This window comes from Aspergillus vadensis, assembly GCF_003184925.1.
Source record: "Aspergillus vadensis CBS 113365 unplaced genomic scaffold BO88scaffold_19, whole genome shotgun sequence".
Taxonomy (NCBI): Eukaryota; Fungi; Ascomycota; class Eurotiomycetes; order Eurotiales; family Aspergillaceae; genus Aspergillus; species Aspergillus vadensis.
Genome location: NW_020292057.1, coordinates 522,205 through 543,940, shown reverse-complemented (window position 1 = coordinate 543,940; position 21,736 = coordinate 522,205). Strand labels below are relative to the sequence as shown.

General features: G+C 48.8%; 9 protein-coding genes and 2 non-coding genes across 11 annotated transcripts; 6 read left to right on the top strand and 5 right to left on the bottom strand.

Moving 5' to 3' along the window:
• Positions 1–341: 341 nt before the first annotated feature.
• Positions 342–2,051, top strand: BO88DRAFT_406566 (Annexin). Its single transcript, XM_025707185.1, has one exon. It carries the CDS (start codon positions 423–425, stop codon positions 1,941–1,943), a length of 1,521 nt encoding a protein of 506 aa, XP_025560721.1. The 5' UTR covers positions 342–422; the 3' UTR covers positions 1,944–2,051.
• Positions 2,052–2,352: 301 nt separating this feature from the next.
• BO88DRAFT_t200 lies at positions 2,353–2,463 on the top strand. Its single transcript has one exon. It is a non-coding gene; the product is annotated as a tRNA-Leu (tRNA).
• Positions 2,464–3,840: 1,377 nt separating this feature from the next.
• On the top strand, positions 3,841–4,974 carry BO88DRAFT_455829 (uncharacterized protein; the record flags this gene model as incomplete). Its single annotated transcript, XM_025710892.1, has 4 exons — positions 3,841–4,090; positions 4,156–4,381; positions 4,443–4,569; positions 4,642–4,974. 4 exons carry the CDS (start codon positions 3,841–3,843, stop codon positions 4,972–4,974), a joined length of 936 nt encoding a protein of 311 aa, XP_025560720.1.
• Positions 4,975–5,384: 410 nt separating this feature from the next.
• Positions 5,385–6,623, bottom strand: eglD (putative endoglucanase; the record flags this gene model as incomplete). The annotated part of the gene is made up of 2 exons (XM_025703281.1): positions 5,385–5,711; positions 5,832–6,623. 2 exons carry the CDS (start codon positions 6,621–6,623, stop codon positions 5,385–5,387), a joined length of 1,119 nt encoding a protein of 372 aa, XP_025560719.1.
• A 1,427-nt stretch (positions 6,624–8,050) lies between these two features.
• Positions 8,051–8,123, top strand: BO88DRAFT_t201. The gene has a single exon. It is a non-coding gene; the product is annotated as a tRNA-Thr (tRNA).
• Positions 8,124–8,597: 474 nt separating this feature from the next.
• BO88DRAFT_427517 (class I SAM-dependent methyltransferase) lies at positions 8,598–9,636 on the bottom strand (the record flags this gene model as incomplete). Its single annotated transcript, XM_025709020.1, has 4 exons — positions 8,598–9,031; positions 9,097–9,347; positions 9,411–9,521; positions 9,584–9,636. 4 exons carry the CDS (start codon positions 9,634–9,636, stop codon positions 8,598–8,600), a joined length of 849 nt encoding a protein of 282 aa, XP_025560718.1.
• Positions 9,637–11,063: 1,427 nt separating this feature from the next.
• Positions 11,064–13,296, bottom strand: BO88DRAFT_467186 (HET domain-containing protein; the record flags this gene model as incomplete). The annotated part of the gene is made up of 4 exons (XM_025711502.1): positions 11,064–12,823; positions 12,865–12,902; positions 12,930–13,137; positions 13,197–13,296. The coding sequence occupies 4 exons, from the start codon at positions 13,294–13,296 to the stop codon at positions 11,064–11,066; spliced, it is 2,106 nt and encodes a 701-aa protein (XP_025560717.1).
• Positions 13,297–14,168: 872 nt separating this feature from the next.
• Positions 14,169–15,326, top strand: BO88DRAFT_467185 (aldo/keto reductase; the record flags this gene model as incomplete). The annotated part of the gene is made up of 1 exon (XM_025711501.1): positions 14,169–15,326. One exon carries the CDS (start codon positions 14,169–14,171, stop codon positions 15,324–15,326), a length of 1,158 nt encoding a protein of 385 aa, XP_025560716.1.
• Positions 15,327–15,616: 290 nt separating this feature from the next.
• Positions 15,617–16,518, bottom strand: BO88DRAFT_467182 (SUR7/PalI family protein; the record flags this gene model as incomplete). Its single annotated transcript, XM_025711500.1, has 3 exons — positions 15,617–15,865; positions 15,895–16,320; positions 16,381–16,518. 3 exons carry the CDS (start codon positions 16,516–16,518, stop codon positions 15,617–15,619), a joined length of 813 nt encoding a protein of 270 aa, XP_025560715.1.
• Positions 16,519–17,401: 883 nt separating this feature from the next.
• BO88DRAFT_345478 (PLAC8 family protein) lies at positions 17,402–17,987 on the top strand (the record flags this gene model as incomplete). Its single annotated transcript, XM_025703294.1, has 3 exons — positions 17,402–17,546; positions 17,607–17,704; positions 17,754–17,987. 3 exons carry the CDS (start codon positions 17,402–17,404, stop codon positions 17,985–17,987), a joined length of 477 nt encoding a protein of 158 aa, XP_025560714.1.
• Positions 17,988–20,001: 2,014 nt separating this feature from the next.
• On the bottom strand, positions 20,002–20,611 carry BO88DRAFT_427512 (uncharacterized protein; the record flags this gene model as incomplete). Its single annotated transcript, XM_025709019.1, has 2 exons — positions 20,002–20,385; positions 20,450–20,611. 2 exons carry the CDS (start codon positions 20,609–20,611, stop codon positions 20,002–20,004), a joined length of 546 nt encoding a protein of 181 aa, XP_025560713.1.
• Positions 20,612–21,736: the final 1,125 nt, after the last annotated feature.

The following is a 21,736-nucleotide window of genomic DNA, read 5'->3' as shown; positions in this document are numbered from 1 at the left end:
CTGTACAGCAAGGCTCGTTCTTCCGAAATTAAGTAGCATCCTGCATGCTCTCAGCCTCACTAGCCACAGAGATCTTTACCTCTCATCGAATTGTCAGGCATCTGACTTTCCCGATCAGGAAATTACCACTGTCCGTCCTTGGGGCCTTCTAAGGCAAATATTCACTCCGCTCAGCCACTTCACCCCCACTTGAACCGTTCCTTCGTGAACTCTGCCCCTCAGGTCAGCCCAATCAAACCATTCACTTGGTCCCTTAGTGGCTGTGCTGTCGCTCTTCATTTCCGTCCCTGTGGCTGCGCCCGTCTGTAAGCTTTAGCAGTCAGATACTTAACGTCGCACACCCCCACTTCCTCAATCTCACTTCATCGTCATCATTAACCACTGTTTCCATCCTCAATTTACCTTACTTTGAAAGAGGAACCATGTCGTATCAGCAACCTTACGGACAGGGTCCGCCGCAGGGCTATAATCAATATCCCCCTGCAGGACAGTACCCGCCGCCGCAGGGACAGTATGGCCAGCACCAACAATATCCACAATATCCCCCGCAGGGTCCAGGCCCCTACCAGCAAGGTCAAAGCTCTCATCAGCCGCCTCAACAGCACGGTTCATACCCACCTCCAATGGCCGGCCATCATCCACAGCAAACACAATCACCATACCCTCCTCAGCAGCAACACCCACCACAAGGTGCCTCTCCATACCCACCTCCCATGAGTGGCCAACATCCCCAGCAGCCGGGTCCGTATCCTTCATACCCACCACCACAGCAAGGCATGGGATACTCGCACCAAGGCCCTCCAGTCCAGCAGGGCTACCCACAAGGGCATGCTCCTCAGCCAGGCTATCCGAATGCGCCGCAACAGCAATACCAATCCTTCCCTCCGGGTCCTCCAGGCCAACAGCCACCACCGATGATGGCGCCTCAAGGAGCAGGTGGACCCTACCCCAACTATCCCTCGCAACAAGGCCCAATGCCCTCCCGTCCCTCCCCCGGCTATGACCCTACCTTCCTCGCCCCAGGGACAGCATCCAACGAAGCCGAAGCTCTCCGCAAAGCCATGAAGGGCTTCGGAACGGACGAGAAAACGCTCATTCGCGTCCTGACTAGCACCACCGACCCTAACCGAATGGCGCTTATCCGTCACACCTACGAAAAGATGCACAACCGATCCCTAACCAAGGACCTGAAATCCGAGACCTCGGGATCGTTCGAGACCATCCTCGTTTCGCTCGCCACAGGTCCATTGGAATCAGATATCACGTACCTTCACGACGCGATGAGCGGGCTGGGTACGAACGAAAAGGGATTAAACGATGTCCTTCTAGGAAGGAGCAATGCCGATCTGCATGCCATTCAGCGGGCCTACCGGGACAAGTACCACAAGTCGCTTCTCGATGACATCAAGGGAGAACTGAGCGGGAAGACCGAGCGGTTCTTCGAGATGCTGCTCAACGCGAGACGCCCCGAACCGGGAACTCCCTTCGATCCGCGCGGCGTGGACACCGACGTGAGGGAACTTCATCGTGTGACCGCTGGAAAGGTGGGGACAGACGAGGTTGCTCTTTTCGGTATCTTCATGAACTCATCCGATGAGAGGCTGAATGTGTTGGCTGGAGAGTTCGAGAGAATGTATCATGTCCCTCTTGAGAAGGTCATTCGAAGTGAGTTTTCGGGGCATTTGGAGGATGCGCTGGTTACGATGTTGCGGGTAGCGAGGGATCCGATCTCATTCCATGGTGCAACTTTGAAGGAGTGTTTCTTTGGGTCCAATGGGGCTAATGAGAAGAGGCTGGTGTATTGGACTGTCAGATTGCATTGGAATCCGGAGTATTTCGCGAGGGTCAAGGGAACGATGGGAGGGAATATGCGCTCGTTGGTGAAGAGTTATGTTTCGGGTGGGGATTTTGAGGATGCGATGATGGCGGTTTGCTCTCATTAATGATAATTTCTATTTCTAATGGTGTATGTTTAATGGTGGGCTTTCTTAGTACTAATGAGATGATCACGAATATTTACTTCGATGTGCTGGAGTCTTTCAGTACCAGGCTTGGTTGAAGCTGTAATGACGAGCAATATATATCCTGAATGACCTGCAAGGGAACTTGTTATGCCGAGGAAAGAAAATTCGGATACGATACAATCTGACGCTGTGGAGCAGTCCATAATGCCGAAAGAACAGATAAGATGGAAACCTTTTGCTCTTATAAATGGAAAATAAATACCCAGAGATCTATACCATGCTTAGTACAATCGACTCAGCTCAGCTATTCCAGAGGCAGAGCTTGTCATGGTGACTGTATGGGTTGCGGCCCTTATGTATTAAAGTTGAGAGCAAGTACCATAACAACGGCAAGGTGGCCGAGCGGTCCAAGGCGCCAGGTTAAGGTTCACCTTAACAGTCAGCTTCCGAGCTTCCTGGTCATCGTAAGATGGCGTGGGTTCGAATCCCACCCTTGTCACATCTTTTTGTCTTTTTGCTACTGCCGCCTCGCTGCGTTTACCTTATGGTTCTTTTTTTATCTTTTGTTTTGGATTTCTTCTTGGTGAAGCGACCGCTGAGTCCGTTCTTTCGCATCTACTAACTAGCAAACTGGCTAAACTATCTCCCACCCCCCTACCATTGGTCATCACTTCCGTACCTCTAATAAGTAGTTAGCATATCTTTCCCCCATCATCCCGTCACAAGTGTGGAACTTGCCGATTCATTCATGCCTCTTGTCAATAGACACAAGATCAGGTGCCGCAACGAGACGCGCCTACGTCTGTAAAAGAGGCTCGTTCTCCTGTATATATAGTTAGCCAAGCCCTTGTCATTTTAGTCTTTACACTCTATGCTGTCTCAGCTTCCATCCTCATGCATACACCTTTAACATCAAAATCTCCTTGAATGTGCCCAAGTCAATGAAATAGCCCGGTTAGCTCCATCCCTGCACTCTATCAGACCCGTCACCACTCCACTGATCTATCCGTATCTATGTATAGTGTTGTCGTCCTACAGACTAATGGATGAAAGTATCAACATTAGCTAATTTTGTTGCTCTGTGCAATGTAGCTGGAATAATGACGCAGGCTCCGGAATTGACCCCCCGAACCTGACGTCCACGTGGCGCATGGCTAATATTTCCATCTCTGAGGCTGGGTACTACTGTCCCCTGGTTGAGTAGAAGCCACTCCAATCACCGTTCATCTCTATACTTCAGCCCTAAACCTTTACAGGCCATAACGTTCATCCTATAGTACCATGTTATATTACGCTTCATGGACAATACCATTGTAGATTCCAACAAAGAGGCTTTCTATACATGCCAATATACTAATGCCCTTTGTTCGATGATTCCCCTTGAGACGGGTTGTTGAATTTACTATCATCGGTTTAATTCGGAAATTCCCTTCATTTAATCCGTAAAATGCGAGAACTAAAGACGATACATTTCGAGTATAAAGAGCTATAAAATCCTGCTGCAAGCGTAACATGTCCCTCGAAACTACGGACCGCCGCGCCCCCCTGGGCGCTATCCATGGTCCAGGGCTCCGACGTGTTGTATAACGTGAATCATTCCTCAAAGCATGTTCCCAAGTGTATGACGGTATTCTGGCATCGTCGACACAGCCGAAGAGCTCTCAGCCAGCGGGAACATAAGTCGCAGGAATCCCACAGCCGTAAGCCCCTGCTGTCTTCCTCTGCAACTGTCTGCTAAGAATCCCGACTCCACTATACACGCTCAGCACAAGCAACTTCTTTCAACTCTGCTATGTTCGACAAACTCCTATCACTATATTCTACCCTCACCTTATATTTTCCGTTTGTGGAACAAATCCACAACCAAAATCACACTATGCAGTACCCCGGCATGCAAGTTGCCACTGCGCAGTCATCTGCTGCTCATCTCCCAGCCACTCCTGCACCCGCAGTGAAGACTACCATTCAACCCACCAACAGAATATATCCACGAAGCTTCTTCTACCAAAGAGGCAAATACTGGACAACTGAGCAAGTGCACGCTCTCAACTGTGTCTCCGAAAAGATTGTCACTCCCATCGACTTACTTGGGAAGTCTTTCCCCACCGACGAAAAGATTCTCAAATGTATGCCATCCTACATATAACAAAGACAACTGACTAGATAGTAGCTAACATAACTGACCGCACAGCTTTCGCAAAGTTGAACGAAGATTTTATCGCCCCCAGCAAGCAAGATATCCTGGACTACTACTACAAACCACACGAGTCTCCGATAAGGAAGAATGATATCCTTACCATCTTTCTCACCCTATCCTGGATCCACGACTTGGACAAGTACCGTGACGATGTCCCACCCACCATCGACTCCACCTTGAGCATCCTCGGTCTCCGTATGGACATCTTCAGGACAAACTTGTAAGCGTCATTACCATCCACAACAAATGAAGAGCAGCAACTAATGTTCAAATCATAACAGCATCATCGACAAATATTCTATCCGATATAATCTCGCCAAATTAAACATGAAGGGTGTTCTCCCCTGCGATGGCGGAATATTCGACCCCAGCGACAAATGGAGACAATGCCCCTTAGTCGTGCTTTTGGTATGTCATTCCTCCTACTTATAACACACATACCCATTCAGCACACAAAAACTAATAACCAACATCATATAGGACACATACGACCTATCGAAGATACAAGCCCGTAACAACTTATTTTCATGCCTTCTCCTCCCCATGGCTGTGAAATACGAACAGGGCCAGAAGCGCGATCCATACGTATCTTTCTGCATTACGGCTAATCTCTCCAAGTACCGGGTTACTCGGGCCGAGGTGCCACATACCTACTTCGAAGATTTGCGTCAAGGCAGACGTTTGAAGGACAAGCTGGTCTTGAAGGGAACCAGAGAGTATGATTTGCTGAAGGAGGAGGATCGGGATGAGTTCTTGAAGGTTTATTGGGGTGTTTGTTCGTTTTTGGTGAAGAGCCGTGAGGAGGGTATGTGATGGTGTTGCTTCTATTTATGATGATTTTGGGATCTTTCTATTATTGCTACTTTTGTTTGGTGTTTGCCGTGTCTGTGTCTGTTTGGAGTTTAACTTACTACGTTCTGAGCGATGGCGATCCGTCCTGTGTCGAGTCATTATATCTGCTAAATCGATTGGTTAATAATAATCGGAGTGAGAAGTCAAAACCACTCCTGGTCGAAGTGAGTCGTCAACATCACTTCCTAGTACTACAACCAATAATCAATCTACTTTTTGCTTTGATTAAAATGTTTCTATTGTTCAAACTAAGACCTAATTGCTGGTTACATTCACATCCACCCAACAACTAAATCTCTTCTCTCCCCATATCAAGCTCGACTCAACTTAGATCCAACCAAGCTTCGAATCACAGCAAATCAATGCTTGATTTACTGAGATGCAACGCACTGGTAGTAGTAAGGGTTCCACTTCTTGCAGACAGAGCCGCTCTCGCAAGTAGTAGGGCCAGTGTGGTTGATACCACCGCAGCGCTCGTACTGCTTAGCAACACCGCCGGCGGAAGCGCTAGCGCTGGCACTGACAGCGGGGACGACGCTAGAAGTAGCAGCGGGGGCAACAACACTGGAGGTAGCAGCGGCAACGTTGGACTTGGACTTGGTCTTGTTCTTGCAGGCAGTCTTGGAGGACTTCTTGGAAGAGGTGGCGAAGGTAGTGGGGGCGGCCTGGGCCTGGCTGGTCACAGCGGAGGTGGCCTGCTGGACGGGGGCAGCAGAGCTGACGACGGGAGCGGCAGCTTCGGTGGTAGCAGCAGCAGCAGCAGCAGAGGAGGAAGAGACCTCAACGGCAGCCTGGGTGGCGGGGGTGGTGGCAGCGACGGCAGAGGAGGTGGTAGCAGCAGCAGCAGCAGAGGAGACAGCAGCGGAAGAGGATCCGGAGCTGGAGGAGCCAGAGCTGGAGCCATCCCAGACATCCGGGCCGGGGATGGGGTAGCTGTCGAAGGAGTTGTAGATGTCGAAGAGGATACCGGGGTCAGTGGCGGTGTAGACACCGGGGATGGAGACACCGGAGGGAAGCTCGTTGGAGCCATCGGAGGTGACCTTGAACTGGACACACTCCATGTAGAACTGGGCACCACCCTCGCGGTTACCCTCGTGGAGGGCGATGATCTCAGGGCGGAAGAGGTAGTTACCGGCGGGAACGTCGGGAACGGTGATGTTGTGCTTGCCCTTGTTGGCGATCAGGATGTCGGTGGCCCACTCATCAGAGCTCTTGTGGTATCCGTCCTCAGCGATCTTGACCCAGTTGTTGCCGTTGGAGCCCTTGGCCGTCGGGGCCATGTAGACCTGGACGGGACCCTTGTGGGAGGAGGCGATGATGTCGTCGGAGGCAGAGCGGTCGCTGTGGTGCCACTCGAAGGTGACAACGTCACCGGCCTTGACGGAGAGGGTCTTGGAGGCAGCCTGGTCACCGTTGACATTGCAGGTCATGTCGGTGGAGGTGACGTCGGTGACGGGGCTGTTGCTGGGGGGAGAGCGGATGTAGCCATCGTCGGTGTTACCGAGACCCTGGTCCTCGCCGTTGATCCAGACGGCCTGGACGGTGGTGTGGGCGGAGGCCAGCTTGGAAGCCGCTGCCAGAGCGAGCAAACTGTAGGTGGTAGTCTTCATGGTGGTAAGTGAAATGAAGGTGATTTGAAGTTAGGGTTAAAGAGTGAATGTGTGGTAGAAAGGAAGGGAACGTAGTTCGCAGAGAAGAAAGTAAGAAAAAGAATGTACAGCTGTCCTGGCTGATGAAAAGAATGCTTGGGGAGAAGATTGAACAGCAGGTTCGCAGAGAGTGTTTTATATCAGGGCCCTGGCAGGGCCCTGGCAGGGGACTGGTGATGGGATACCGGTTGAGCGGCGGAGGAGATGCGGGCCCTGCCAAGCCAAACGTTTCATCTTAATGCGATCCGGCCGCGATCCACGCTCCACAGAACGGGGTCAACTGGACCCTGGCGGAGTGCATTGCCAGGCCATCCGCCGGTTGCCAAGGGCCACTGCTACAGCGGCGCCTTGGCTTCATTTTGCAGGCGCGTAGAGGGAGAGACACGGGTCATGGCCCTCTTCTTGGCCTGGCTAGTCTTACTCTCAGACACCCCCTCATAGTGTGATAGTCAGACCAGTAGCTGGCTCAACGGCCAATCCGGGAAAATCCCCGGCGTTTAGCCTTAAGCATGTCGGACCTTAATCTTGTTGTGGCCTTGGCTTCTTGCTGCAAAAGCTTTCTGTCAACTTCCAGGGTGGGGACGTTGGCCTAAACGGTGTCGCTGGTTCCAAGAACTTGCCCTGTATTCTAAGGATTGATGTAATCAGCCCCTGGCCAATTAGCAATCTAGTCAAGGGATTGTTCAATCTCCGGGTATGCTCAGAGGGTGTTCACAAGGACCCTGTTCCTGAAACGGCACTGTTGGTGAACGACTTGCCGGTGATGGATCTTAGGTCTCGGCTGATAGCCTGTTGCAGAACCAATGCCAGCCAATCCGGGTAAATTGGTAATAATCCTTCATTTGCATATGGGCCAGATAGCACAGCCTCAGAATTATGTACACAATACTCAGTAAAGCAAATCGTTCCCCTTATGGGCCATTCTTAATAAAAGTTAATCTACAATCATGTACAATAAGGGACGGCTGACACAAAGTGTCTTGTAGACGGCCCGTGACTGGGAAAGCGCCGACTATCATCCTTAGTGTTCCTATTCCTGTAGAAACTGGATCCATTTGACGAAGTAGCGAATGTTCCCGTCTCAGAAGTAAGCTCATGTCAATGGAACTTCTTCAGGTACAAGGCCTGGTATTATCGGCCCATAAATATACTACACAGTGACTTGCTTGGGGCAACGAAAACCAAACCTACGCATGAGAAACACAAGAGGTGAGGTACACCATATCTTTGACTTCATGCTCCCAACAATGAACAAGTAGGGCAGCTTTGTGTTTAAGTACCTTTCTAGTCTCACCAGTAGCATTTACTGCACAGGTTTAATCAGGTGGGCAAGAATAACAGGATTGTAGAATATATTGTATTACGAGGGCTCGTAACTCAACCAATCAGCTCCTATGGCTCAGTTGGTAGAGCGCATGACTAGTAATCATGAGGTCCGCGGTTCGAATCCGCGTGGGAGCAATTCCTTTTTTCTTTATCTTTTTGCATCCCTCGCTTTCAGTTCGGGCATTAGTCAGAAGAACTATGCACATTAACTAACTATTTGTTAAAGATTGGATGCACAACAGCCTGCCGCGTAGTCCTGATGTGACAGCCAATTTCTCCTCGCCTGTGAACTCCGCTGCAGGCCTGCTACGTTTCTCTACTTTCACCGCAGCCCGCAAACAACGACGTTATGTGGCGGAAGTATACAATTCTGATGATAGTCTTGCACTTGAGACATTGCAGTATCTGCCATTTCGCACTACATACTGATATTGTATGAAAGCTGATACGGCGGATGCTATCCGGTATTGAATGTTCATGGATCTACTTTCTCTCCCAACTGAAGATAAACCCTTGCTCATAAGAATCAAAGTGGCTATAATAAGCTGTTCCAGAAAGGTTTGGTCACAAGATACAATCAACAACTAACACATCATATCCTACCCTAGCCTACAGCGATGACCCATGTAAAGGCTTCTGACCCACAACCCTCATCAACTTCAGGGGCGGGGAATTTCCCTCTGCGCACCGACGCCGATGTTCTTCAGCAAGATTATCTGCCTTTTGCGATGCGACCTCTGAGGTATCGACTTGCTTAGATCTCAGCAAAAGGAAGACATAAAGTGTTCTGATTATCGCAGCAAGTCTCTCCTCGACATCATAGCGCAGATCAGGAATCTTGTGCGAATCATAGCACAGTCGCTCTACACCCACAAATCCAGCTGCCCGAGTCTCTTCATATACCTTAGCTGAAGCCTGAAAGCATTTGCCCTCGGCTGTAAGTCCATAGTGAAAACAGCGATAAATCTCATCGAGCACCGGGTAGCCTTTTGTGAGGTAGGTTTCAGCGTCGATTTCTTCCCATTGGAGGTAGCCTCCGGGCTCTGCAGTCATGTTAGTATCGAGTCATGTAAGAGATTGCAATATGCATGTGAAGGGACTTCCATACTCAATATTCTCGAGATATTTGCGATCGCAGATTTGTAGTCAGGTTCCTCAAGAGCGGCGACTAGAAGACGAACATGTACCAAATCATATCGTCCCCAATGTTCCTGAGGGAATGGGACAGTAAGATCGTGAACACTAAACTGGATCGCTCCTGGGTTCTCAGGGAATTGCTCGGATGAGATATCGAATCCATGGTAGTAGCGATCGACTTGAGGAGTATCCAGCGACTTCTTCAGATCTCGCAGCCAAATGCTGCGCCAGATATTTACCCATTAGCTTCAAAGAGTGGGCCCTGCACGGAGGTGAGAGACTCACCCAGTCCCAGTAGCTATATCTGCAACAGAACGGATGTCTTCGATTGGAATTGAAGGATGAATGAGGGTATCCCCGCTGATTCCGACGAGGACGCGGTGCTGTGAATCCAGCCTAGAGTGGCATTAGAGAATTGCATGACTATCCATGAACATTGCTTATGTGTGAGACCGCACCTCTCCGACTCTTTCTTATCTCTTTCGAAGCAATATTTGTCCTGGGCAGCCATTGTTGCGTTTCGTTGGTGCTGAAGGGACAGCGTCCCTCTACCCACCTTTTATACTACAGCAGAACCCCCTTACCTGACCTCATACAGGATCTCGATCTCTCGATCGTGCCCCGGCTTTAATCCCCTCACCAATTACCATCATCGCTTGAAGTCTACATGTAGGTGGCTATTGGCCCTTGTTTGCCGCCGAGGACTCTTCAGCTCCACCAAACCAGTGGAGTAGCTGCAGGAGCTGAAGAATCGTCACAAGCGGCACTCCTCTCAGTCAGCCACTCTGACAAGTCCGTCAAAACAAAGCGATTGGTGCGGCATTGATGACCTGAATAACTTGGCCAGAGTTTACATGTTCCGACAGCGGAGCGTCTCCACTGATCATCTCGGCTATATTATCCTGCCCTGGCAGACCGTCACAACCGTGCCGATCTGTGCTCGTGCCCCATCAATAGCCACGTATCACGGAGATGTCCGGCTTATCATGAGTCCGGCTAAACTCCATCAACTGTCGGTCTGCCTGATGTGTAGCACACTTGAGGAGGCCCCCGGAATCCGTGGCAGCATGGGCCAAAAATACTGTTGTAGTAGTACTATTTCTGCTCGGACAACAACTGGTGGCGCCTGCTCAGGCCCGTATTCGAGTTTGGCTGAAAAGGCTCATCGCAGAAAGTAGCATACTGCAACTTGGGTTCACAATTATAGTCCCACATTGATGCGCATGACTTGAATCACACCCGGCGTTCGATCCAGCTTGCTTATGTGTCGCTCTCGGGTGTCGAATTTACCCCGCTTTCCAATGGAATTGTGGATAATGGCGCTAGAAGAGGACCCCATACCTTCGAATCCCGCTAGGAGTATCCATATTTCTGAAGGCACCCAACGACATAAGTCTAGCGAACATTGGATTCTGAACCCAACATTGATCTAGTACCCGAAAGGAGGAAAATCCAGTCTGTATATAGATATTCAAGTATATCCTACAGTGGTAGTCTGATCTAGAGTTGGTCTTTGGGATAAACCCTCATATAAAGACTTATGTAAAAGTAACTATGCGGTAGAAAGGCGACGATCAAGACTCTGGATCCCGAAGACTTCCAGCCTATGGTAGCTAAGAAGAAGCAGCCAAATTAGACTGCAGAATCTTTCCGTGTAGGAGACTTCCGATCTTCATCAGGATCTGGCTAGTCATTCGAGACTGCCGTAAGTGAGCTGGGAAGCCTTCGTGCCAGGCAGGGTATACTATCTAGATAGCCGTTCCAGATTTTCCAGCGGCTATACTAACTAGTATAGTTCGACTATAAATACTATTACTTCCGGTAGGATACGGCTGTCACTCCAACACACCTTCAACATGCGTGGAAGGTCCTTCGTAGAATGAGCGATGAAATCTGCTATGAGGAGAGATCATGAATGTGGAGAAGTTTGGCCTATATTTACTCGAGAACGCAAGTATACTCCGGAAAACCGGAGAAGAAATTCTTTGAAGCCACCTCACTCTCGTGCAGCATTTCGACGTAGCCGACTCGAGAGTATGTGTGTCGCTTAGTCTGAATTAATGCCAAACCAAACAATTCCCAAAATTTACTGAACATATGACGAGCTTCGATTGGCAGGCAGTAGATCTCGGTGCGCATCTCGCTCTTGACATCAAATACCACCTCGCATCGAGCTCGCGGATATTTCACTGTAGGCTTCTGACCTTTCACTCCAGGGGCTTCAAGACTCAGTACAGTCATGGCAGTCTCTTCCGGAAGAGTCATGACGCTTGGAATGAGCGTTGCAGACGCGAGGGGTCCTTTCAGAGTGACACTACCACTGGCCACTTGACCTGTCTCATCTTCTCCGTAAGGAATACATTCAGCGCCGATGACAAGCGCAAAAGACTGAGCAGTTTTCTTCTGCACAGAATGTGTGTCTGGATAACACAACTGAACAGCACCGTCCACAGAAGCCCAAGACCAGGAAGGGGCGCGATACGAAGGAGGTCTGCGACCGGGTTCTAAGACCTTCCAAGTCAAACACCCAGGAAGATTCTGACGCCAAAACCCGGCAAGATAAACGTCTTCATCATACCCTAGATCTTTGAGGCGTCTCTGGACATCTTTTGCCAAGCCTGAGATAGCTACAAGCTTGTCCGAGGGAACTGTAAGCTGGCAAGCCGTGAAAACCATCGTGATCGCGCACCAATCTACGTAGATCTGGTCTCTAGGATCACCTATGTACCTTATCTTTGGGGCATCAAGAAGCTGTTTCCAGAGCTGGTTGTGTTGAACGACCGGCGATAATAACGATGATTTGTCTAGAGACTCCCCGTTATTATCGTTCTTGTCGTTGTTATAGCCATCGTACTCGTAAACATTGTTCGGCTGTATTTCGCAGCAGGTACACTCCCTGCACTCCCAGAAAACTTGTTTCCGACCAAAGTGCAAAACACGCGGGCACAATAAGCGTTCCTGCAAGGTCCAGCCTCGCTTTGGCAAAGGTTCTCGCTCAAATGTTACTTTCCAAGCCCAACCCTTTTCTGAGCGAAACCTGAATGCCTTGAGATCACTCGAATCATCGACACGTATGTTGACGACACTAGGAACAACTTGTGCAGAGTCTCGGGAGAAAAAGCAGTCATCAGCATCGTTACTTGCCCCCAGGGCAGAAATTCCCAAAAATGCTTTCTTGTATATTTGCCCCATAGCTGCGGATTCGCTTTGCCAGTCCTCAGGAGAATCCTGGAGTATACAGAGACGGTCAATCCATATGTACCGGATTTTCAACCGTTCAATAATGACGAAAGCATCTTTGAATGTTCTGGGAAGGACAGAGAGTGGCTGATATTCTTTGAGTTTGCGGAATGTGTCCTTTAACAAGATCAAGTTGGGGTTGGTTGGCGTTGAGCCCCAGCAGTGGCTTAGCGTTATGTAGCGCTCTCCGGGCTGGACCTGTTGCCTTTCAACAAGACGGAAAAATTTATCAAACCTGTCTGTTTGCAGTTCTAAAAGCCGGCTTGGGATGAAGTTTGCTTCATCGTGTTGATCATCGCAAGTCGGATGTCCTTGAAGACATCGATTAAGCCACCGCTCAATTAACACCCACGTTGTCTGGTCGCCAGTGAATGCCCCTATTTCAAAGCTCAAATTCTCATCAAAACCTTTAAAAATTGTACCAAGACAATTATTAGAGGCCAGCGTGATTGGGTAATCTATGCCATGGAGCAAAGAAGCCTTCGTGTCTGGCACATACCTTCATGCGGAATCATATCACAGGTGCCGGAGATATTACTATAGTACACCGTCATTTCCACGCACCGAGGCTTCAATAATATCTTGAAAACGGAAAAATATTCAACACCCTCCAGTTGTGTGTTAAGGGTTTCCCGGTCCAGGTTCTCCATGTCTTGCAATGGCGCGAATTTGCAGCATACGACACAGCCTTGCTCGATAGATGCCAGAAAGGATTCCCTGGTGAGGTGATGCCCAAACACCCATCTTTCCGGTTCCCACTGGCTACCTCGGCCTTGAGTAGGGTCAGTATCAGAAATAACGAACGGCCAGCATATACGTTGCAGGGCATACTATTGCCATATTCTTCGTCGCTGTCGTCTGTCTTCAGCCGTCTTGTTCTATTAGGGTCCCAAATACCCTCTAGCCCCTCTATGCAGATCTTGCACAGCATGACTTAAGGACTTCGTTGCTTCTTCACAGAGAGCGTTATGTCGTTGAAAGTACTTACTCTCACGGTGGTCGGTTGCGGCTTCCCCTCATCGGGCATCCGTGCGGGCTTACCAAATCGGGAAAAGTTGCGTGGAACCTGGTAGTGACTGCTCCTGGCCAGTAACTAATGAGTGGTAACACTTCCTGCGCCCACTAAGAAGGAGTACTAGATATCTAATTAGAGGGATCTCGAGGCAAGACTGTATAGGAATCCTCCCTCGATAATTTCGGACATAGGCATCGGAGGTTTCAGCGGAGTCGGCCAAATTGATGTCTTCTATTTGCTATTCCATGTGAGAAGGACATTCTTAGTAGAAGTTATTTGACTATGAAAAGATATGTTGCAGGTACACAGATGAATCTAGTTCTTAATATGTTAGGCAGATCTCCACTACGCTCGGGTATAAGAATAGCTTAACTCCGCCCTCGGTTCCTCCCGGCCGCAGTAAGTCTCGCTTACGATCTTGTCCAACAAATCAGGTATGACCTGATTGTTTAGTCGAGATGATCGTCAACTATGTCCACAATGGATATATTGATGTTGTTTCATTTCGTACTCGATACACAGGTATGAGCACCTTTGTGGTGCATGGACGTGTGGGTCAGTGTCATCCGGTTACATAAAGCCCGGACTTAAGCAAGTTAGCCTTTCTTACCTCCGTTTCGATGTACCCTAGATGACATGACATCAATTAGTACCTTGGCGCAGTAACCGAGGGCAGTGAGTATATAACAATCCATGTGTATGTCTTCCGGAAGTGTTGTAAAGTTCTCTCAATTTAAGTGAATTCTCACTATCACATCAATTGCCTTGCACCTTCACAAATCGTCAAAATGGCTTCTCTCGAGCAAGCAGCACAAACCTCCCCCCTCTTCCGCCACCGCCAATTGGCCCCAGCAGCAGCTGTCCGCGTATCTCCATTATGCCTCGGAGCCATGACATTTGGCAACCGCCAAGAGTCCCGCTACGGAGATTGTACTCGTGAAGACGCCTTCGCCATCCTCGACCACTTCTACAGCCAAGGAGGCAACTTCATCGACACCGCCAGCGGCTACCAAGAAGGCCAATCAGAGGTCCTAGTCGGCGACTGGATGGCAGAGCGCAAGAACCGCGACGAGATTGTGCTGGCAACCAAATACACAACCGCCTATATGACACACCACAAAGACGCCATTCAATCCAACTACGGCGGTAACAATGCCAAGTCCATGAAAGTCAGCGTAGAGCAATCCCTACGCAAGCTCCAGACCTCTTACATCGACCTACTCTACGTCCACTGGTGGGACTTTACCACCTCAATCCCGGAGCTCATGCACGCGCTAAACGACCTCGTCGTGGCGGGGAAAGTCATTTACCTCGGTATTTCGGATACCCCCGCCTGGGTGGTGACCAAAGCGAACCAATATGCCCGGGATCACGGACTACGTCCGTTTGCTGTGTACCAGGGGATGTGGAGCGCAGCAATGCGCGACTTTGAACGGGATATTATTCCCATGGCCAGGGAAGAGGGGATGGCGTTGTGCCCCTATGGTGTGCTGAACCAGGGTCGGTTCCAGACTAGAGAGGCCTTTGAGGAGCGGGAGAAGCATAACCCCGGTCGCAAGTTCATTCCTACCTCCGAGCATGATAAGAAGGTTTCTGCTGCTCTTGAGGACATTAGCAATGCTAAGGGCGTGAAGCTGCTCGATGTGGCCTTGGCCTATGTGATGCAGAAGTCTGTCTATGTGTTCCCGATTGTCGGTTGCAGGAAGATCGATCATATCAAGGGTAGCATTGCGAGCTTGAGCGTGACTCTTACAGATGAGGAGATGGAAAGGGTTGACAGCGCCTACCCCTTTGACTTTGGGTTCCCCCACACTTTCCTGAGTGGCTCAATGTTTGATCATTCTACTCCCAGGATGGCTGAAAAGCCGGGTGATGTCTGGCTGACGAAGGTGATGGGCAAGTTCGACTGGGTCGAGCAAACTAAGCCGATTAAACCGGCTCCTTGAGTATGCTATTATAGCTCAAGCATGATGTTATATTTATGAAAAATATACGGAAATAATAAAATGCTATATCCATCCGCTGCCACAGTGCTACCTGGATTAAATCTGAAGAAATATGCTTCTTATTATCCATCCACACTTAGAGAAAAGATGTAGAAAAAGTGCTGATCGAAAATACAAACAGGAGTCTAGGTAAAATAATCTAACGGCAAACCAAAGCTTTCACGTCAGGCAAACAGCACCAGTCACTTCTATTGTGAATGGTACTGGCAATAGGGTTGGTTGGCCGGATTTTATGTCATCTGGTACATGGGATAACGATGATCATCCCCATAGTTGGGTGCAGATGGTGGAAGCGAATGGTAGACTGGCGCCGTACCCATTGCAGGATAAGTCTGGACCTGAGGCTTCCGTCTTGCTTGAGAGCAGCACCAAGTGGTAATGGTCCAGGACACCAAAGAACACAAAGACAAAGCCACACTGAACCATATAACGGTAAATGCACGAGTGCCCCACGTGCCGGATATGTTTCGTGATTCCAGCTCAGTGGCAAGTATACCCTTCAAGGAACGAAATTGAATGTCGTGAGTGCAGCAGCTGCCAACAGGAAAATAAATGCGGCACCGGAGACAAGGCTGATGACGAAACAGTTGAATGTCTTGTTTATAACGATAAGTGCGGCGAGCAGTTGGACAGCTGTAAGAAGAATGGCCAGGATGTATGTAATTTGCATCCAGGTTGAGGTTGTTTTATATGCACGCAGTGAGTGTCGAAAAGCTGACGAAAGATTGGTCTCCTTTCCCTCCTTGCCCATAGCTTTCAGCACATTGAAGTACGAGCCAGCTCTCGGGGTCATGCAATTCATTGTCGTGTTGCTGTTATTACTTCCACAGTAACCCATTATGCCGACCAGGTAAGTTTGAATCAACTGGCTCCCATCCCGTGTTGTACCCAATGCATTCGACGTGGAAAGATTTGGGCTACCTTGGATATCGATCTTGATGCGACAAGTATAATAGTCTTGATGATTGAAACTGCAATTATGCTCGAGGCTTACTTTGAAAAAGTTGAGTCTTTCAAGTTCATGACTTCCCATCTTTGTACATGCCAGACCGATCACGACAAGACATAGTAATGTCCCGATAGTCAGCAAACACGAAGTAGTCACGAATAGGACTCGGTATAGATTCGCCATGGCTAAAGAATCCGATACTGGTGATGCTGTCTTCAAAGGAGCGTTTGATTATGCCCCGAGATGTTTTCACTGCGATGAGCCATGGTTTATAAGCTGGTGAAAACCGATTGATAGAAGAAAATTCCCTCAATATGCTTGGTAGCGAGAGACGAAAAATTGATAGCCCCCTACTCTTGAATACCCTGAATATCTTAATCGTGACGAGGCTCAACGCTTGATTGAAGACGTGGCTGGATTGACTAAATTAACCTAACTCAGGGCAGATAATAGCTTATTAGTCAAGCCAAACTTAAACCTGCCGAGTGGGTCAGACCCTGATAATATTGGGTAAGAAACCGAGATACGGATGCGAACTTCCTATTCGGGATAAGCCTCAGGACTTTCAGCGGCACCAAGCTTTTCACGTTCCGGTTCTTGGTAGGGATCCTCGCGATTCCACCCACTATACCAGTATGTCCGAGTACTCTCCGTGTCGGGCCACATGGGCAACGGAACTTTTCAGGCACCACATGCGCCGGGGAGAAATAGCACACCCGGACGCCCTCTGCCAAGAGGCCTGAGCCACGAATAGTGTTCAAAAGTGAGCTTTTATGAAAGCCTGCCCCATGTATAATTGGCCAAGACAAACTATTACACTACAAAATCAGAGCCAGGCCACTTGTTGGAAACCCCTTCATGCAGAACCCCACCTATGCCCTGGCCCAGGGAAACGGATTGATTGACTGTAATCCAAGTAGGCATTGCAATGACAAAACAAGACAAGCAGCTCCTCTTTAGACGGTATGCCCACCCCCTATTCCCTAATATATAAGGCACAGATTTCCCGCTCGATCTCTGATTTTCATAACAGAGTCTAAGAATCCCCAAACATTTTATCTACACAATGGCAGACGCAGAGAAGGTTTACCGAGCTCACCCCAGAGACCTACCGACCTATGATCAAGCCACCTCAGATGAGCTTCGCAGGATCACCCAGAACACTAGCTGGAACTATTCTCTCTTTGATTGTTGTTCCCCAGGTACATTATGTCAGTAATGATTTCCCAATTCCCTTCACCATCGCAATCCCTAACCGAGCCGATGTCTAGGCTTGACCAGCTGCTGCCTTCCATGCCTTGCCTTCGGCAAAACGCAATCACGACTTCGTGACCCCACACTGCAGAGCTACGAATCGATTAACGGTGATGTTAGTTCTCGACACACTTTCTACCCCTCTAGAAACTAACGCTGTCCAGTGTGTGATCTGGTCCTTCCTCGGCCTTGGTCTTTCACAGTGGATTTACCAGACTATCAGAAGAGGCGAACTGCGCAACAAGTATGGAATTGAGGGATCCTGCTGCGGTGATTGCTGTGTGAGCATGTGCTGTGGCTGCTGCGCACTCATTCAAGAAGAGAAGGAGGCTGAAATACGTACCAGACCTCAGGTTACAGGGTACCAAATGGCACCTCAGATGGCATATCCTCAATAAGCCGGCCGTGGTCACGCAAACTTGTTATTTTTGTATTTATAGTAATATACCTAATTATTGTTTTGAGTCTTGTTTTGGATTGGTGGCCTCGAATATACACACACATGTATGGCTATTTCATAAATGTTCTTCTTGAGATCAACAAGATAGTACTCGTACTGAAGCTTGACTACTCAAGCTGTGGTGGTCGTTGCAAAACTTTAGTAGACACCTAGTCCAATACTTGTAGCATAAAGACTCGGAAAACAAGGGCAATATACCGGATAAGCGACCAGAACATTTATAAGTAATATCAAGGCCCAGAGAAAGGTTCGTCTAAGGCGCCACCGTTAGATCTTAGTGCTGACGGTGGCTTAAACGGCTCGAGGATCTCCAGGGGTACGGCGATTGAGGTAAAAGGTATTGTAAGCAGGTTCATTTGTGGGACTCAGCCTGATTCTTCAAACCACATGAACTACTTTGTAGCCTTCTAGGACTTTAATACTGTATGACCGTGGGATTCTCATTTGTGCATGCAGAAATGGATCAATCCCTTTTTCCGGGGTCTTTTTCTTCATAATTAGCCACGGGAACAAATTTGTAAGACCACTTTCTGCATAGCATATCAATGTTGTTTGAAAGTTGCGTACGATTTAGGACACAATTCCCCGGGTGGAGGTTCTTTGCTGGCCAGGGCCCAGTATAGAGTCTATTACTGATTTGAAGTTCGGATATAAGAAAGTCTAGATACTCGGTCTTGTTGGCTGGCAAAATGGGGTTCCAAGTTTGCCACTTCAGAGCATCAACAGTAAGGATACAGAACATCTCAATATGCACCTTATTGTGATATTTTGTATGTACTATCTTGAAGCAGGAGGTTTCGCCGAGAGAGGACCCGCAGGGCTCTCTCATGGGTGGAGAAAAGTCAAAATGCGAAAACGAACTTCCCGAACGGGATTCAGAGCCCTTTCTTGTCTCCACATCCCCATATTCGTCAGTGGCAGTGCCTATTCGATATTGTTTACCCACCTCAGGGCAATTCGTGTTTGCGTTTAATCCTACTGGGTCATTAGCCAAATAATTCTATAACATTAAGATAAATCCCATAACGTGGTCTACAAATCAACACCAACAATAAGATCCTACTCCCATCTTTGTTGGATAGGGCTGTTGATGGGATTATTTCGAACATGACGGTTCCTCATTATAGCCCATGTTCGTGCTGAACTTATTAACCGCACTATTGCGCTCACCCATGGCGCGGCTGCTATTGCCGGTGCCGCTTGGTCTGGTCCCCTGGGACGAAATGGTGAATTACTCTGGCCTGGGGTAAAATCCCGGGTCGGTTATCAGCGGCTTTGGCTCAGTAATAGGAGTGAATAGCATTGGGTCGGATGAGTGGTTTAACTGTGCAGGAGTACAGTGACTTCACGAACGCGGCGGACCCCGATTTGGCTGAGTTTCGCAAAGCGGAGGAAATATCATTACTTATCATGGAATGGTAGGTCAAAACCATGCTCAATTCTTCATACTGTGATCGCCAAACTGACTTACTTCTGCTTGTACACTCTATGCTGATCCTAACATGCCGACCAGAGACACGGGAATCTACTACGACAATGTGAAGGCCATGTTCCCCGTCATTCAAAAGTTCTATAGTTTCTTCATGTTCCCTGGTTTGGGGCACTGTTCAGGAGGAAAGGGGGGCAGCCCACGACTGTCTTCGCTCCCTTGAGACGCTGGGTTGAAAATGGCACTGCACCTGACACCCTACCTGTAGAGTTCTCTGGGGGTAATGGCACCACATACAACAGGATTCTGTGCCCTTATCCAGCTCAAGCGAAGTATATTGGGGGTGATGTTTCATCTGCCAATAGCTATCGATGCGAGTAATCGTATTGTGTAACAAGTTCTCAGCTACGTACTTGAACTCTTGCTAGTTTATAAGCATTGTAGCTGCTTCAACAATCTATCTGAATGTAACACGCTACATACACTTCTGGATATATCTCAAACCAAATAACTGCTGATAAACCTAACGGTCCGCCATCCTTTCGACTTCTTTCTGCTTTGCTTCCTCTTCTTCATACTCCCTTCTCATGATCCTCTGTGCTTCTTCCCACGCCCTCGTCTTCTCAATGTCCTGCAACTGCTCCAGAAATTTCGTCCAGAATCTAGGCCTCACCTTCCTCTCCAACCACTCCATGTCTTCTGGATGGTCGCGCATATGGTCCAACTCTCGGACGGGAATCCTCCGCGCACTCCTTAACCTTCGCCGCACTATATCCCGAACGGGCGGTTTTTCTGAAGGCTCATATGGTGCTGGTGTGAAAGGCACACTTTTAAGCTCAGCTTGTACGTCCTCGAATTGAAGGATTTGGGGCTTGTCGATGCTATATTCAATCATCAACAAAGGCCACTGCATTGCAGTTCAGTACTGAGGGTGGGGTATACAATTTGCTTCCGTCCCATTCATAGCACACATTCGGTACTCTGGAGTCATCACCACCTGGGGCAGTTCCATAGTCTATCAAAAAGAAACACATTCGGTGGCTGTATCCGAATTCATCACCGTAGGTGTACCATCGGTGCACGTGACCGTCGAAGTCGCATTTCCATGTATGTTGGCAGATAATGTCAAGCATGGTGAAGAGCTTGTCATAGTATATGTTCTTGTCGCCAGCTTCGTTGGTAGAGGGTACCAGGTGGGTCAGAGTTTGGACGAGAACACGGATCGGGGAGGGGGACAGAGTGGGTGGAGGGGTAGGGTTGCGATTCGGCAAGGGGGCAAGTGACATCGCTTGTGCAGTTCTTTATGAAGCTGATGAAATTAAAAAGAATTAGAAGGGAGTATCAAATGTGAGGGAAAATAAAAGAAGGGCGGAGGGACGGGAATCCGTGAGATGGGATGGTGGATGGATGGACAGAACCCAGCGCTTACTGGAGGCGTGACACTGACACTTTAGTTCCTGACTAGACGCCCATGCAGCGCCACGAGAAAGTCAGTGCCCAGGTAGATGATATGCAGCTTCACATCTCGGTTCTTAACTCAAAATATTCCTCGCCAATTAATGCCTTGAAGTTACAGTACGGGAAACCTCAAGGGTAGCATCAGAGGTGTTTTGGTTGGTAGTTTTGGAGACCCGTACACTCAAACTGCCATTGCTGCTGGCCCACCATGATGCATTGAAGCTCGACCATGGCCTCTAATCTCGTTTGCTACTGCTTTTTACGGACTAAAATATTGCCAAGAAACCCATTTCTCATAGAAAGCCATTTATAAGTGCTTACTCCACGATTGGTTGAGTCTGGTCTTGATGATCAGGGACAGAGGGAAAGCATTTTCTGTGGGTGATAGTGATCGCTCTTTCTCGGGTTACTCCCTGACAGTGCCTTGGAAGAAGCATGGTCTATAAATTCTGCAGAGGTCATACCATCGACTGCTGGCAGAGATATTTCTAGCTCAAGTGGCACATCGATTTCGTTTCTGCAATCCTCATTCACCGAGTGAGAGGGACCCACCACAACAAAGCAAACTTTCCAGATGTTACCTTCCCTCCAAATTTTAGACATCTCCATGACACGTTCATCACGCTCTACAATACCGACTATCATCAAGTTCTCTTGGTCAATACAGGATGCCATCGACCGGCAGTTGTGCGAACTGCGGGAAAGAGGCAAAGTGGAGGTGTTCGGCCTGCGGAGGCGCACCAGAATACACTCCTGGCGATGGTTTGCCAGTGTTTTACTGCGGGGTGACCTGTCAGGAG